The following is a 17475-nucleotide window of genomic DNA, read 5'->3' on the forward strand; positions in this document are numbered from 1 at the left end:
TTCACTTACTTGTGGAGCATAAGGAATAACATGGACAACATTAGAAGGAAAGGAAAAGTGAATTGGGGGAAATCAGAGGGGGAGACAAAGCATGAAAGACTGTGGACTCTGAGAAACAAACTGAAGGTTTTGGACGGGAGGGAGGGAGGGGTGTGGGGTGAGCCTGGTGGTAGGTATTAAGGAGGGCACATATTGCATGGAGCACTGGTTGTGGTGCATAAACAATGAATCTTGGAACATTGAGAAAATAAAATAAAAATAAAAGGGCAGGGGCGCCTGGGTGGCTCAGTGGGTTAAAGCCCCTGCCTTCGGCTTGGGTCATGATCCCAGGGTCCTGGGATCGAGCCCCGCATCAGGCTCTCTGCTCAAGTGTGGGGGGGCCTTCTTCCCCCTCTCTCTCTGACTGCCTCTCTGCCTACTTGTGATCTCTGTCTGTCAAATAAATAAGTAAAATCTTTAAAAAAATAATAAGAGGGCAAATAGGGAAATTAAATAAATAAATAATGAAAAAATAAAAATTACCCAAAAATAAACTAATTAGATTTTCCTAAAAAATAAAAATAAAGTGCTGCCAAGTTTAGCACCATTATTGACAGTGTCAGTGCATCTTGGTTAGGGTCAGACAGAGCAGCATTTGGCTAGCTGTCTTTGTTGAGTACTGACCCTACCGTAGCTTCTGGGGTAAGCTGTTAAAGGGCAGAGTGCTCTCATTTATTCTTTATTCTTGAACACAACTAATTTTGAGGAAGCCACTGCTAAGCAGCAGCAGGCGACATCTAAACCCCAAGGTTCTTTTACTCTTTTTCTCATGCCCTGATCTTATGCTCAGGAAACAACATCAAGGAGCAGGTTTATTCCTGAGATCAGTCTGGTAAATGCTGTAGGGATTTCAGTTTTGTGTATTAGAATATACTGGTCACTTTTAGATGCCTGTGGTTCCAATCCTTGACCCATAACTGTATGATACTGTAAAAATTGTAAACTTTAAAGTAAAAGTTATAGGTATAGATACTGTATTGGAAATATTTTAGTGTTAGCACTTCAACTTGGAATTATTATTTTTTAACTTAATGAAATTTATTCACCAAAACACACTGTAGGATATTCCTTATTGCACTTATTCATTTGGTTAACAAGCATTGGAGTGTCTTCTGTGCTAGGAGTTTTGATATTGAATTTCTATGAGAAGATGAATAAGACAGAGCCCTGTACTCAAGAAGTTTGAAACACAAATAGATTGCATTTACATTAAAATAATTTATAATACTGACCACAAGACTGGTGTCATTAATGTTAGATTAGCTATTTAACATTTGGAGATAATTATCATCATGATTTACTTCAGAGGGTTCAGGCTTCAACTTTTCTAATATCAAAAGAAACTAAATCTAATGTTTTATACGTATAAATTATTCATCCTGCAAATATTTACTGTACAACTACTTTGTGTACAAAGTAGTACCTAAAGTACTACTTTGTGCCAGGGACCGTGCTGTTTCCAGGGGATGTAGTATTAAACAGAGCAAATCCTAGCTTTGTCTTCAGGAAATTTATATCAGGTTAATTTGTGGACCAACCTTGACTTATTCCTTTTCTTAAGTACTAAGTGCTCTACCTCATGTTTTTGTTTGTTTGTTTGTTTGTTTGTTTTATTTTATCTTTTAGTGTCTATTGGTATAGTTAATATTATGCCACATACACCTAGTAGGGAAGGAAGAAAGGTATACTGAAAAATTTGACTGCTGTGACACAGTAATAAAACAGTAATAAAAGACCCCTCTATCCTAATTTAATAGTATTCTCTTCTTTCATTTCTTCTCCATAAACCAAATATGGAAACTTCCGCAATTTTACACTATTCTAAAGATAAAGATGCAGATTCCTTATCTGTTTATGTGTTAAATTCTTGCTAACCAATTTGAAATCTATTTCTCTTGTGCTTGTAAATCCTTTAAAAAAAATTGCTACTGTTACGACTTCTGAAATAGTTTTTAAGCTTGTCACTCCCTTTTCACATCATTTTTGTGGCTCTTTCCTCCAGCTGTGGCCTGTAATTCTATGTACTGAAGAAAGCCCTGGTATCACCAATGAGATTACCGTCCACTAGTAAAGTTCCATTGTGGGATCTAAAATGTGCACTGGTTTTTCTAATACTTTGTATAATTTTATACATCTTTGCTGTCATAAGTAATTTTTAAACCTGTAAAAATTGCTGCTAGTTAATTTCTTTGAGGCTATCCATTTAAAATGATCATTTCCTCAGAGGCAGGCTTTTGGGAAGTAGTAAAATGTTTTTAAAAATGTCACCTTTTCTTTTTCCAGTTTTGAGAAATGGTGCTTGGGAAATTGTGCACTGGGAAAAGGTATGCATTGATTTTTATTTTGTTCTAGAAGAATTGCATAGATGTGTACTCTAATAGATGTGATTTTTGTATATAATATAAACAAATGTCAAGAATTCTAATATGAAAGCTCTTTAGTAATTAATATTGTAAACATACATGGAGAATTCCAATTAGTCACTTCCATTTAGTAATTCTGCAATTTACTAGAAAGACTTAAAAAATAATATTTGGAACTCTCTGTTTTTCATAGGATAAATTTGAGTACTGTTTTTATAGATTTCATTTAACCATGAATTTTTTTGTGTTGAAACTTTTTGCTTTAATCATGTGCTGTCCAAGTTAAAAAAAATCAGAGTTCTGAAATTTCATTTGCAAATTTGATTTCAAATTCATGTATTATGGCTACACCTTCATGATTCCTTTTTAAAAAGAAGCTTACTAAGTAAACATTATTTTCTAATGAGCTGGAAATCGGTTTCATAATATCAAGAGGTTAATATGCTCACAGGATGTGTACCATGGTTAGTGAACTGAGTCATAATTGTATAAGTGTTATTATCTAGGTGCTTTTCAGACCTCAGTTTCAAAAGGTAAGCCACTGTTACTAGTTCTCTTTAAGTCCTGGAAGACCATTAGCTCTGGTCATTCACAAGCGAATATTTTTAACTTGGTGAGACTTTTGGAGGCAAGTCCACTCTCCCTGAGGGATTTTGTTTTCTGAGATTGCTGGGCACAGTGAAGGTGTGATACAGACAGCATACTTGCCCTCCAGTATTTCCTAGCAGGTTAAAGGCTATGCCCTTAATACTGCCTTGTGATGTTCGTAGTTACCTTGTATCCCTGCAGGTATAGGATTCCCTCTCAGTTAATTGCGTTTTTATTGATTTTAAATCAATGGCCAAAATAGAGATTGACATCTCCCTTTCTGTATATTTGGAAACTTACGACTCTCTCTCTCTGATCTTTGACATAAAAGTAACAAGGAGGAAAATACCTTGATTGTGCTTTCCCTATTTCTGTGATAGTCTCCTGTCAGAGAAGCAAGGTAAAAAATGAGAAAGCTCAAAAAGCTATCTCAAAAGAGGTTTCCTTTATGCTCTTCTTTGGCTCTTGTGGATTTAAACATTTTAGAAGACTGGTAGGATATAATCAAGTACGGCGAATTGTATTGTAAATGTATTTCATTGACTAGGATTGTTTGAGTAATTAGCATAAACACATATCCTAATAAACTGATGTAACAGTCTCTTACCATCTACCCAGAGTGCTTGTTCAGAAAATAAGCAGTCATAAAGTCAGAAGATAAGCATCCAAAACTTCGCTCTTAAATTAATTTGTTAGGGAGTGCCTGGGTCGCTCAGTCAGTTAAGTGCCTGCCTTTGGCTCAGGTCATGAACCCCGGGTCCTGGGATGGAGCCCTGCATCCGGCTCTCCACTCAGCGGGGAGACTGTCTTTCCCTTTGCCTTTGCCCTTCCTTACTGCTCATTCGTTCTCTCTCTCTATTTCCCTCTTGTTAGAACATCTGATTTTTCTAATGTCTTTTTTTTTCATTATTTCAAGACCGAGTGGATTATTGTAACTCTTCCAACTTTTCATAGACAAAAATTATTACCAGTCCATGATTACCCATAATGCTAGTATTCTCAGTGGTCTTGAAGATCAATGCCATACCTTACCTGGGCATCCCACTTTGAGAGGCAGAGGGAAAAAATTTAAAGTGCTACCAAAAGTCACCCAACCAAAATGAGCTGATGTTACTTAACAACTGGAATTAGATACTTAATTAAGTAGAATAATAAAAGTTGGTTCAATGATGAATTCAAGATAAATATTCAAAAATTAATAGCATTCTTTGCAGGCAATATCAAGTTAGAAAAATACAAATGAGAGATCTCAATCTTCATTGCATGGTGATGCTTAGAGATAAATTTAAAATACATACATGACCTTTGTCAAGAAAACATCAAAACTACCTGGGTGGCTCAGTGGGTTAAGCCGCTGCCTTCGGCTCAGGTCATGATCTCAGGGTCCTGGGATCGAGTCCCACGTCGGGCTCTCTGCTCCGCAGGGAGCCTGCTTCCTCCTCTCTCTCTCTGCCTGCCTCTCTGCCTACTTGTAATCTTTCTCTGTCAAATAAATAAATAAAATCTTTAAAGAAAAAAAAAAAAAGATTCACATAAGTGGGCAAATATGCCTTACTCCCAGAAAAACTAAAAACACCAATTGTTCCAAAGTAGTGATATAATATAATCCCAGAGAAATTATTATTTTTTCCTCAAGAGTTGACTAAATTATTTATCTTAATTTCAAAAATAAACAATTGAGAACACAGACTATTTCGGAAAAATGAACTGTGTGCAGGGATGAATAAAATGGAGAGCAAAAGTTATTAAAATTGTGTGGATCTATTACAAAAATAGGCATGGATGAACAGAGTAAAAATAGAATGAAAAAATATTTTCTCCAAAAATAGAGAAAAGGGACTAGGATGCTCTGACATAAAACCCATTTAATATGTGATAAAAGAGAGAAAATCATTGATTAAAGAATTATTTAATAAATGATGTTGGGATCACAGATTTGTAGTTTCAGGAAATAATACAGTGTATATCTAACTCACATCCCATGCTAAAATAAATTCCAACTGGCTTAAGTTAAATGTTAAAACATTGTTTTTGAAAAACCTACAAACAGAATAAGAACTTTAATAAATATTTGGAGAAGAGGAAGATCTCACGGTCTCTGGAATTTGAGCATATAAAATTTAAAACAAATACACAATAGAAACTACCGCTAGTAAGTAGGCAACATATGGAAAATAGTTGTACCAAGTATAACAAAAGACTGAAACTGCTGTCATATAAATAGGAAATAAAAGTTGGCAGTAAGCAAGAAGATACATAATAAGCAGCCAGACTCAGTATAATACTCCACCTAGTAATGAAAGTGGCAAATTTAAACAATATTGATGTCTCATTGGCTATATTTATTCTTTACTTGAGGATTTTTTGCTTTATGAACTATTTCATTCACATACTAATGTGAATTAGCAGTTTAGGTCATCATCCTGAAAACCATAAAAATGGGATTCTGGGAATTTATCCCAAGAAGATAGTCATAATGTAAGGGGGAAAACCTATACATGTACAAGAATGTCTACTGTAATTTTATTTTTAATAATGAAAAGTTAGCCTATGTGGATATCCAACAATAGGGAAAGCATTTTTTAAAGGATGACATTCTACATTCTGGCATATTTTGTGACACATTAAAGCTATAATTTCAAATACTATGGCATCAGAGAAAAATTTTATACCATTCATTCAGTAAATATGCATTGAGTATCTCTGCCAAGCAGTGAATTACCAGCAGCTAGCAAGACATATGAAGGTTCCTGTGTCATAAAATATAATCATAGGTGAAAAGAACAGAGCCATGTATACTAAGACATCAACTACGTACAAATGGTTTCCTGGACACTAAGCGGACAGACGTGAAAGCAGACTTGCTTGTTGGGTTAGCCAGAATGTGGGGCAAGTCTTTTCTTTAAGCTTATGTTGTATTTTGTGCAATTAAAAATAAAATCAATAAACCAAAACCAAGAGTCTGATCCTCCTGCCAAGGTAATACAATAAACCATAGTGCAAATGGGCTTTAGTTCAGGACTTGCTTTCTTTGTTTTTCTCATGTGTGGCTACTGGGACCGCATTTTAATGGTCCTCAGAGGACCTTCAGATTTGCACAGGGTACATCCAGCCATTCACAGATGGGCCTACTTCAGCTCTCAGACATGAACGGTTTATCCCTCCCGTTTTGCTCCGAAGCCTTCCCTCTGTTGTATAAGGTTAAATTGCCAGTGTCTGCTTTTCCAAGAAGGTATCACAATTACAGAACCCCATAAAAGGCACTGCTTCTCCAAGCTTGACAAGTCAGCTACTGTCTTCATTGTCCTTACCACCAAGGCCAGCCCTTCAAGGTGAGATGCTGCTGAGACCATTCCCAGGCTTTGGAGACAGTTGCAGGTGGAGAATTTGGGAGGAATCCACACATTGTCCTGGCACGGAGTGGTGGGCTGTATGCAAGTTTCAAACTCGGCTTTAGTGCATGAAGTTTGCACCCTTAAATGTATTTCTTCAGATTAAGAATTTACATCACCAAAAATTCCTTAGTAAGAATAAATATGCTGGGGCGTACAACTGGACAAAGATTTTAAGTCAGTCTATTCCATTTGAGAAGCCTACGCTTTTACATAATCCTCAGTTACAGGTGCTCCTGTGGTGATTCGAGAAAGCTCCAGGCAAGTAGCCTGAAACCCTAAATACCTCCTTAATTCAGTATTTGGGGGACTAACACTGCTTTGTTGTGTCATTTCTCCACTGAGAAGATGTGGTCAAGGAATTTTTGCCATCTCAATTTCCCTTCTGTCTGTTACTCTTCTGCACAAACCAGGCGGGAAGAGGTGAATACCACATTAGGAGCTCAGAACAGAAAAAAGAAAGAGAGGTACCTGGATATGTTCGAGAAGTGATCTAAAACCTAGGTATCATAAGTGAGGAGCAAGTAAGTTCCCAGCTCTCCTCATACTCCTGCTAGAACTACTTCAGCTCTCAGTAAGCCTTTCCTAGGCTACTGAGTCCTGACATTAAACCTTATAAGGTGCTAATGGCTTGTTTTTGTCTTCAGCTTAATGACTACAAGCCTTGCTTTTGTCTTGAGAATAAATAAAGATGTTAGGAAAACAGCAGGATCAATTTGGGATTTTTTTTTTTTTTTTTACATCTAACCAGTAAACTCTTCCACTATACTGTAGACAAATATCCCAATTTTATGAAGCATCTAGTCTAATTAGAGAGCAATCCTGAACACACAAGAGGAGATTAAAGAACGTGTAAGTGCAAGTTGCCTGGGCAGCAGTCTCTAAACGCTCCAGTGGCCTGACACTTCTTGATCCCAGTTGTTGTCAGGGGACTGTCCCAACGCATTAAAGTCCAGTTTACCCCTGTACTTGCTGGATGGTGGTGGTGGTTTTTTAATTTCCCAATTTGCCCTGTTTTGAGGGAAGGGATGTGTGATTCCAAGGTCCCTGGAAATTCGTCAATTTCAAATCATTGCTGCTAAAATCTCTTTGGAGGGGCACCTGGGTGGCTCAGTGGGTTAAAGCCTCTGCTTTCCACTCAGGTCATGATCCCAGGGTCCTGGGATCGAGCCCAGGTTGGGCTCTCTGCTCAGCAGGGAGCCTGCTTCCCCCTCTCTCTCTGCCTGCCTCTGCCTACTTGGGATCTCTCTCTGTCAAATAAATAAATAAAATCTTTAATAAATAAAAAGATAAATAAATAAATAAAATCTCTTTGGAATCCGAGCTTCCCTACCCAAATAACCAACATACGAACCATAGACTAGAAGACCCCTCCAACCTTCCCCAGCGTTCTTCCCCCAGGTATGTAGAGCAGACCCCAGTGGGCTGCCTCTGAAACAGTTTTTTTTAAAATTTTGATGCCCACTGAGGACACAGTTCTGTCCTTCCCCCCCACTAAAGTGTTATTTTGGGGTTCAGGGAAAAGTAAGGAAAGGAAAGAACAAAAAGGCTTTAACAACAACAATAAAGGCTTTTCTTCTTTGGATTAAGTGTTGAAACTTATTTGTAGGTTTATTTGGCTACTAAGAGAGAGGGCACTTCCGTGATACAGTGCCAGCGGTTATCAGTGTAACTGGGTCAAGTCCTTCCTTAGTTGGAGTCCTATTGTTTGTTTAAAAGCTCTGGGACAAGTCTATCTCTTGAATCACTTCTAAAGAGTTTCTAGCCTTATTGCATCTTCGTCTTTAGACCATGCTCACAAAAATGCTACCAGGTAGCAAAACCAGGAAAAGATTAGGCTGGTTTATTTTTTGTTGTTTTTTTTGTTTTTTTAATAAAATACAGGGGCGCCTGGGTGACTCAGTGGGTTAAGTCTCTGCCTTCCGCTCAGGTCATGATCTCAGGGTCCTGGATCAGGCTCTCTGCTCAGTGGGAAGCCTACCTCCTACGCTCTCTCTCTGCATGCCTGCCTCTCTGCCTCCTTGTCTGTCAAATAAATAAATAAATAATCTAAAAAAATAAAATACAGTATCATTTACTGTATTTACTTATGCACAATCAGGCTTTGCAGACAGTCAGATAAAGGTTTGAGGGTAAGCTCTTCCTGTCACTGTGATGTTAGGCAAATCAGAAGCTAAGATTCCTTTCTTCCTCCCTAAATTGTAAATTATAACTAACACCTATTTTGTAAGGTCATCATCAGGAGTAATAATCATATGTATAAAATTTGGTTTTTCTGGTTGCATTGAGATTTCCTTAAATAGGGTAAAAATAACACCAGGTAAGTTCCTCCTTTTTATTTTTATGTCATAGAGAGAGACTATGAGAAGTTGAGATGTCGATTAAGTGGATGAAATAGGTGAATTTATTAAGAGAAGTCATCTAGTTGATTAAACAAAAATACAGTGTTCATAACTTAAAGGACTGCCCCAGCCTTGCCCTCACTCCTAAATAACTTTATGCTATTTTGTGTAGACGTGTGGTTCTTGTTTGCCAGTAACCATTTTTTACTGTATTCTATGCTTAAGTACAGTGGGTTGTGTATTTGTAACAATCTTTCAATGCAGATAATTAACCAATTCCCAGTTTTCTTTCAGGTAAATGTTGGAGATATAGTTATAATAAAAGGCAAAGAGTTTATACCTGCTGACACTGTACTTCTCTCATCAAGGTAGAGATACCTACTGATGCTCAAACAGTGTAGAGGATGGTTTCTCTACCCTGCATTGACCTTGTGATTTCTCCAAGGAAATAAGGAATAAACGAAGAATTTAAAACCTCTTTCATGATTGTGAATGAAACATTAAAAAAAAAAATCAATTGGACTTAACGGATTCTTTCGTGCTTGCCATATAGAATAAGTGATAGGTACTATATTGTGTAATTCAAAAGTTATAATCACGGTAAAGAGTCTGCTCTCTCTGGATATGTCCAGATCCTTTTCTGTGGACCACTAACTCCTAAGATGTCCTGTCATTTCTCGTATATAATACATGGATTGGGTTCTATTGATTTTATCTTGCAATCCTTGTTCATGATAAATTTCTTCATGATGCATTCATATATCCCTCCAAACTTCCTTGATCTTTATGGTGCATTAGTACAAGGAAATGGATGAATGATTTCTTTTTTTTTTTTTTTTTTTTTTTTGGTCATCATACCTTTGAAATGCCATACTCTTCCAACAACAACAACAACAAAAATTGTTTTGCTTTTTTAAGTTCTGTCTACGGCTGAATTTTAGATAATTTCTATTTTATTCATCTTTAAGATAGTCATGAATTAGTATTCAGAACATATGGCACTGTTAACCTTTAAAGAATGTGATTTTCAAATGGTTTGGGGTTTAAAAATTATAAAAGTAGTCCTAATATAAATTAAGAAAAATGTTTTTTTTTTAAATATCTTAGAGGTTGTTTATCATCATTTCCTTGGACAGTTTTATTTGTAAAATCCACATATAAATATGGACAGTGTCCTTTTTTCAAAATCTGTTTAATCAGGTCATTATTTAAAGTGATTAGATTTATAACAAGTTAGTGAAACTTAACTGAGCAAATAAGAGTTACCTAAAACTGAAGTAGAGGTGCCAGTCCACACGTGCCTGTGAGAGAATGAGCTTAACAGTCAACTTACTGTCGTTCACGTCAGGTACTAGAGAAAGCTTTGCTCAGGAGGTTACAGAAAACCAGGGTTCTCCTTAACCTGGCTTTGTGATTTTGAACAAAACACTTAATCTCTCAGGCCTTGATTTCACATCTTTTAAAAATGAGGAAGATTGGGGCACCTGGATGGGTCAGTGGGTTAAAGCCTCTGCCTTGGCTCAGGTCATGATCCCGGGGTCCTGGGAGAGTCTATATCTTCTTTTTTTTTTTTTTTTTGAGATTTTATTTTTAAGTATCTCTACATCTAGCGTGGGGCTCAAACTCACAACCCCAAGATCAAGAGTCTTACACTCCACCACTCAGCTGGCCAGGTGCCCCAGTATTTTCTCTAGCTTAATAGAGCATCCACAGAGATTAACTTGCTCCAAAGATCATTATTTTTTAAAAGAGTATCTGATTCATTGCATTTAGTTATTTAGTAGAATTCAAAGTATAAAGCCTCTACAGTCAGATATCTATCTCAGTGCCAAAATACCCACCTTCAGGTTTGTTTTTTTGTTTTGTTTTGTTTTCTCAAAGGTATTGCATTACACTTGTGAACCTACATTAGCCTTATGAAATAGGTAGATGTTTTTGACGTCATTTAACAGAAAGTGGAATCTTGACCTTAAGTCTTATTTTTTTGCCATTTAAGTAGCTAATGGGTAGGTCAAATTTGAGATACGTAATCCCTAATCTGATAACCCTCATTATGCCACCCTGGCTGCTATCAGAATAGGGACATGGTGATTCTCACCCACAGGTGAGCACCATTTAACAGTGAGCATAAGCAACAGTTTATAATATTTTAATTTCCAAATATTTTTCAGTTATTAATTACTAATAGTGCACCCACTTTGAGGTAGTTTGAAATTAAAGCATGAACATTGTTGAAAATTAGTGTGTCTCATTGGTTTTCGCTTTGACATGAAGAAACTGAGGTTTTAATATCTAACAAACAAATACATATATGAGTTTAGAAAGTATAAAAACAGAGAAAAGTAACTCAAGCTGTTAATTCAGGTCCACATGGGTTCCTGATGTGTCTGTTTCATACCCTCTGGAAAAGCTTTGCTGCATTCAAAGACTTACCCTCCCAAGACAATGTATCACCAAGACTATGTTAATTATTGAACAACTCAAAAGGCTGCAGTTATGCATTCTAACATCCTAAGATCCACATCTTTATAGCTTTGCATTAAAGTTAATGCAGTTAACTTTGAAAATGTTTTGAAATGGGAAAATTTCTAATACTTTTTTTTAGTGTGTGGGTAGATGTAGGGAGGACCAGTATAGTATACTCGGTTTCTCAAAAGCCTAAAACATGGTTCCCATAATTCTTTCCTTCTTCAGTAGGAGTAGATGGCGTGAGAGTGAGAAATTGGAGAAAAGAAAATCTATAAAATAAGTAGCTCTCTATATAAAATTATGTTTTTATTTGATAAAAGAATCTTGTGAATAAACTTCAAAACCATCAAAAGTTTCTACATTAAAAACTGAAAATTGGGCTTAAAAGCAAGTAATCCTTGACTATGTCATGTTTTCTTGTGCCTTTAGACCTGATCAAAATAAATTTTGAAAAAATTGGCATTAAACATTTTTATTAACATGTATTATTTTCTATAATAATTTCAAACTTTCTGTCTCTTTTGTCCATTTGTTTGGTTTTTCTTTTTTCTGTTTTTCATTTTTTTTTTCCGTTTTAATTATTTTGAACTGGGACCTGTAGGTGGCAGTAGGGGAGATAGTGAAAGTGACCAATGGGGAACATCTCCCAGCAGATCTCATCAGCCTGTCCTCAAGGTTAGAACCACTGAGTCGTACAGGATGTGTGTACGTGGATCCTCACCCTACAACAGACAACAATTACACCCAAAGATGGTTAAATTCAATGTTGCTTCCTTTAAAACACAAAAATGTTTATACATCTTGGAGACAGACGTTTCACTGATATTTTAAAAGCCTTTCATGAATATGGTGTTGGATGCTGTTTGTCCCTTGAGGGGCCAGTCAGCTCCTATTGTTAACAATAGGAGTCTATGAGGCATGACTGTAAAGGTAGATTTTAATTTCCTGTACATCATTAACATATATTCTTATTTAACAACATGCCTAAATACTAAGGCTGTGCATAACACCTCTCCAGGATACTGATTTGAACAGTGTGAAGCTTTCCATGAAATGAAGCTATTGAGAAATTTTGCCTTATTCTTATATTTGAAATTTTCTCTAAGTCCTATGGAACCCCTTCAGCAATCATGACTGTAATTTGGGCTCATTTAGGGTTTACAGAGGACCCCCTGCACAAAGCTGGATGTCGTACATTTTGTACTGCATGCTTTGGGATCCATTTTTATCCTACTTGTAACAAGTGACAGAGTGCATGTTACTGCGATCAAGTCCAGCTGTCTACTGGTGTCTGTATTGTGATACGCATCTTGTTTCATTTCTCCACTTACTAATCAAAAAGCCTGCTTTGCCTCTCTGACTGTAGTTTGCGTTTGGGATGTCATCATAATTTGCTGAAATATTTATTATCTAGCATGATTCCTTAAAACCTTTTGCTGCTTTTTTATAACACTATTAAGAACTGCTTCAGTAAGAGCTGTCTTAAGGGATAAGCAATGTTCTGAATTTGGATGCATTTTATTTGCCCCACTTCAGACAGAAGTCAGCCATTTGACTTTTTAACTTCCTAGTCATTTAAAGTCCCAGAAGAATTGTTTTGTGGAAAAAAAAAAATAGAATGCTATTCTCATTTTAATGTGAGAATGGCTTTGGATACATTGATCAGTAATATTTTAATGCATTTTATTGCCAAAATACAGAATCTGCATCGTTCACTTAGCATTTGCTTGTCATTGTGCTTCTATATTATCAGAAGATATGTTTTATAATTTCAAAAACCATTTATGTTTCAAATGTATATATAAGTAAGTTACAAATTAGCAGCAGTTACCAGAGTCAAATTACTATTGTGACAGTAATAAAGGGCAAAATGTTGAAGAAGTGATAGAATGAAAATATAAATACTGAATAACTTCTCCAGTTGGGAAAAATGTATCAGCCTTTACAGGAGGAAAAAAAAAATGTCCATAGAGTAAATTGAAGAACTTGCAAAGTTGCTTTAAAATGTATCTGTAAAATATTTGATCAATGACCATATGTTTCAGCAATTTTCACAAATCTGCAGGCCACAAAAATAAGCTACATGCCCATTTCTGAAATTTGGAATTAGTCTGTTTTGCACATGTACAAATTGAAAGTTGATTAGAAGATTCCAGGTGTTTGTAACTGACAACATGTTTCCTTTCTAACTTTGAAGACATAGGCTCACCCAAGATGACGTTTATAGTTACTTATATGATGTTAGTGAGGTTTCTTTTAAAACCAAGTGTTCATGAGATTGATACTACTTCAGAACACTTTCCCTGATTCTCGAGGATCCAGTTATACAAGTTGATGGCCAATTCTCCTGTTTGTAATTGCTGGGCACGTAAAGTCAATTTGTGAAGGGGAATGGGGAGGGACATAAACAGTCCAGGATGTAGACCCTGTGACAGACCAGAGACGCAGAGACCCCTTCCACCAGCCACTGCTCACCAGACTTCGCAAAAACACTCTGGGGGGGCCCCCATGAAGGGAATCTTCTAGGTTCAGCTCAAGGAGCAAGATGGCCAAGTTGGCTGGCTTTAGTTTCAGTGTTTTCTCCCACAAGAATCTCTGAAATCACTTTAAGAAATAGAACAGGAGCAGAAAAAAGGGAACAGAGGGAGAAAAGTGTCCATCTACTTTCACTGTAAAATCTGTTCGTACACTTTTTTAAAGTAGCCTTAAAATGTAAATATTATGATTCGTATGATCCTATTCATCTTTTCTTAAAAGGTAGTAAATGCAGGTTTGCAGAAGCAGCAATCTGGAGTTCTCTAATCAAACGCTTTCCTTAACCAATTTATACATGGGCTACAAGCATGAAATCTCGCTTGGTATTTTTGAGCTGAAGATAAATCTGGACACAAACTACTTTACATTTCAGATGGAGTCTGTGTTGTGTCTGTATGGATGAGCAATTTAGGTATCCTATGACAGATCTAATCATTTCAATTATCTTGAAGATCAGTACTGATTTGGCGGGGGTGGGGGGGATTGCTTTTTGTGATCCTTCTAGTTGAAAAGCTGATCCATGGGTGGTCATGCATGGGTTCTGCCTCCCAGCATTTAGCAGTTAGAATGAAAATCACCAAGAAACTAGACAGCTAGAGCTTTGTTTAGAACAAAAGGCTTCAGTGAGTCTAGGCATTTAAATAAGTTATTATCATGTTTTCCTTCCCCCTGCTAAATGTTCTTGCTTTTCAATTTTAAACAACAGCGAGCCCCAGGCCATGTGCTACATTGAGACATCCAACTTGGATGGTGAAACAAACCTGAAAATTAGGCAGGTAAGATCTAATTTAGGTTTATGTACTATTTGCTGATTTATTAGATGGAATCAAGAGCTTTATTTCTGTTATTGTCTTGAGTTGAAGTAATTCCAATTGGAAATACTTTCTCATCAAACCACCATGAGGATACCTCAAGTATAATGAAAAGCTCAGATTAACTTGCCTGATTCACTGTGGTCCATCACCTAGATGCTCTTTGCAATATTTTTAATATTTTATGTAATAGGCAACACTGATAATAGTATTAGTACTTCTGAGTTCTTTGACAGGAGTGCACGTATTTATTTTCCCTATTCCTCTAGACCAAATCGTAGTCTGGCTTTGCCATATTGAAAAGACAGTGTTTCCATTGCTTGTTCTAAATGTCTCACTAATCTCAGGGAATAGTTTTAGATTTCTGTATTTGCTTCACATACCATCCCTGACAGAAAGCAAGAGTCATTTAAAGGGACTTTGAAAAATGTACTCTCTTGGGTTGTAGGTGAAGGATGAAGATAAGAGGGGGAAGGTTGGGATACAGTAAAAATAGGTCATCGTAGCACCCAAACTCAGAGTGTCCCGGGAAGCAGGGGCCCATCCACTTCCTGCTAGTAGAATCTAGTTGGCCAGAGGAAAGAACTATTTCTGAGTTTTCCTTCTCTGTGGACTAAAAGAACAGAAACATACTGACTCTTCTTTGGATGTAGATTCTATTTAGTTTGCATTCTTTTTTTTTTTTTTTTTTTTTGGAGATTCAGCAGACAGACTATACTGCTAGATATTAATTTTATTTTTGGAAGCAAATAGTTCTTTGAGGACTTCACAGTATCTCGGTGGACAAATTTATGGTCTCAAATATATTTTCCAACTTTCACAAAAACTACCCAACTCTTGGGTTCAAGCAGAGAGGAAGGTATCCCCTTAATTATGATCTGGCAAAGTGTATTGTATAAGGGGGGGGAGACTTGCTTATAAAATAGTAGGATTTCTCAGATCTTAAGGCCTAGATGAATCAGAATCCCCTCCCTCCTTCCCTCCCACATGTGATTCATTTAATCTTTTGCTTATTTAAAAATTTCTAAACAGGGCTTACCAGCAACATCAGATATAAAAGACATTGACAGTTTGATGAGAATTTCTGGCAGAATCGAGTGTGAAAGTCCAAACAGACATCTGTATGATTTTGTTGGAAACTTAAGGCTTGAAGGACATAGGTACGTAAAATTGGGCCTCATAAAAACACAGAACTCACTGTGTCTCAGGTGTGTTGCTGAGTGTTTTCCAAGCCTAGGTACATGACTCTTTTCTCATGCTCTAAGTCTGAACCCTGAAAACCTCTTTCTTAAGCATTTCGATATTACTTTCCACCAAGAGTCTTTTTGCAGAAATCATAGCTCTTAATGCCATGCATATGACACCGCTGAAGACTTCCTCAGGATTCCTGCCAAACTTGACAGCTGAATGGTTGCAGGGACATGCCAGGCTTCTGGCGTGTATACTTGTGTTGTAGGCCTATGTGCAGTCTCCATAGCTTGGGTCCTTATCTGTGATCGGTGGGTGCCTCAAGGAGTTTAGAGTCTACCCTCAAGGATACTGGATAATTTCTTGTCTTCTTCTCTGTGTCATTTCATAGGCTGTTTCCTAGGCCATGTTATCATGTTTAGTTATCTCTGCCATTACCTACCTCCTGCTCTTCTTCCCTTCCCACTTCTGTTCCCTGCCTCTTCCTTCATTGATTCAACCAGTATTAATTAAGCACCTAGTGGGCTAGGCTAGTTACAGGCTTTAAGGAGACTGCAATGAACAAAAGAGATAAATATATATACCCTTGTGAGCTTACTTTTCTTGCAGTAAGGGAAGGGCAAACAGACAAACAATAAAATGATACACAAGAAAATTTTATACAGCGTTAGAGCATGATAAAAGCTTTGGGGAAAAGAAATAGCACAGGACAAGGCAGATTGGGAGTCCTTGGGAGGGAATAACTTAGAGGTAGGACTGTTCTAGTAAGCCTCATTCAGCAGGTAACATTTGAGCCAGGGGACTGAGAAGTGAGGAAGTTAGCCAATCATCTATCTGAAGGGAGAGAATTCCAGACAGAAGGAATTGTCCCAGCAAATTACTAGTTATTCTGTCACCTCAAAGTGGGAAAGTACCTGGAGTAGTTATTAAATTTCAGGGAAGCCGGTGTGGTTAGAGTGACGTCACCAAGGAAGAATAGGAAAAGAAAGACCATGCAAGGCTTTGAAGGCTATTGGGGGGTGTTACTCTGGATGAAATGGGAATCCATTAGAGGGTTTGGGGGGAGGGGATCTCAGCCGTTCAGTTTTGGACTTAATATGTTTGTGTCGGGGAAGCAGATGGATATGTAAGCCTGAAGTTTGGGATAGAGGCCTGGGTCATGAGGTAAATGTGGGAATTGTGGGCATAGATAATTAAAGCCGTGGAAGTAGAATAAATCACTGAGGGTGTAAGGGCATGGATAGAAAGGTGAGGTATCCCAAGGACTGTCCTGAGACTCTGCAACATTAAGGATGAGAAAAGAGGAGGGACCAGCAAAAGAGACCAAAATCAGGTTGGTAGGAAGGAAGCCGAGATAGTGAGGAAACTGCCATGGCAAAGGGAGTGACTAAAGTGGGTCCTTCTTGTTGCTGTCCAAGTGCGGTGAGGCTGAAAAATAACGGTTGGATGTAGCGAGTAGAAATCCTTGAACTTGGTTAGAACAAGTGGAGCCTGATGAAGTGAATCTGAGATAGGGGAAGGAGTTGAAAATACCAGGTTTAGACAGATTTTCCGAGGAGGCTTGCAGCAAAAGGGAGCAGAAATGGAGCAGCCCTTGGCAGGAAGGGTGGGTCTTTCCAATTTCCCTCTTCTTCCTCCCTTCTCTCTCCTCCCCTGCCTCCTTTACTTTACAATACACCTTACCTTCCAGGTGGATGTAGTGGCTAGCTAAATGCAGTAGTTCATTCCACCAGCCTGAGAGATGGAC

The 17475-nt window shown here is 37.4% G+C and overlaps 1 protein-coding gene across 4 annotated transcripts in view; it reads left to right on the forward strand.

The window, feature by feature from the left end:
* The window catches only part of ATP8A1 (ATPase phospholipid transporting 8A1), a 231171-nt gene that overhangs the window by 59832 nt on the left and 153864 nt on the right, over positions 1-17475 (forward strand). For 3 of the 4 annotated variants that reach the window (XM_044224040.1, XM_044224043.1, XM_044224042.1), the window contains exons 6-9: positions 2323-2363; positions 9019-9092; positions 14435-14504; positions 15573-15700. In XM_044224040.1, the coding sequence (XP_044079975.1) occupies positions 2323-2363; positions 9019-9092; positions 14435-14504; positions 15573-15700 (313 nt within the window). Of the gene's footprint in view, positions 1-2322; positions 2364-9018; positions 9093-11794; positions 11869-14434; positions 14505-15572; positions 15701-17475 lie in introns of all 4 variants that reach the window. The other variant, XM_044224041.1, reaches the window with a different exon arrangement.

The sequence above is a fragment of the Neovison vison genome, chromosome 11 (genome assembly GCF_020171115.1).
Source record: "Neovison vison isolate M4711 chromosome 11, ASM_NN_V1, whole genome shotgun sequence".
NCBI lineage: Eukaryota > Metazoa > Chordata > Mammalia > Carnivora > Mustelidae > Neogale > Neogale vison.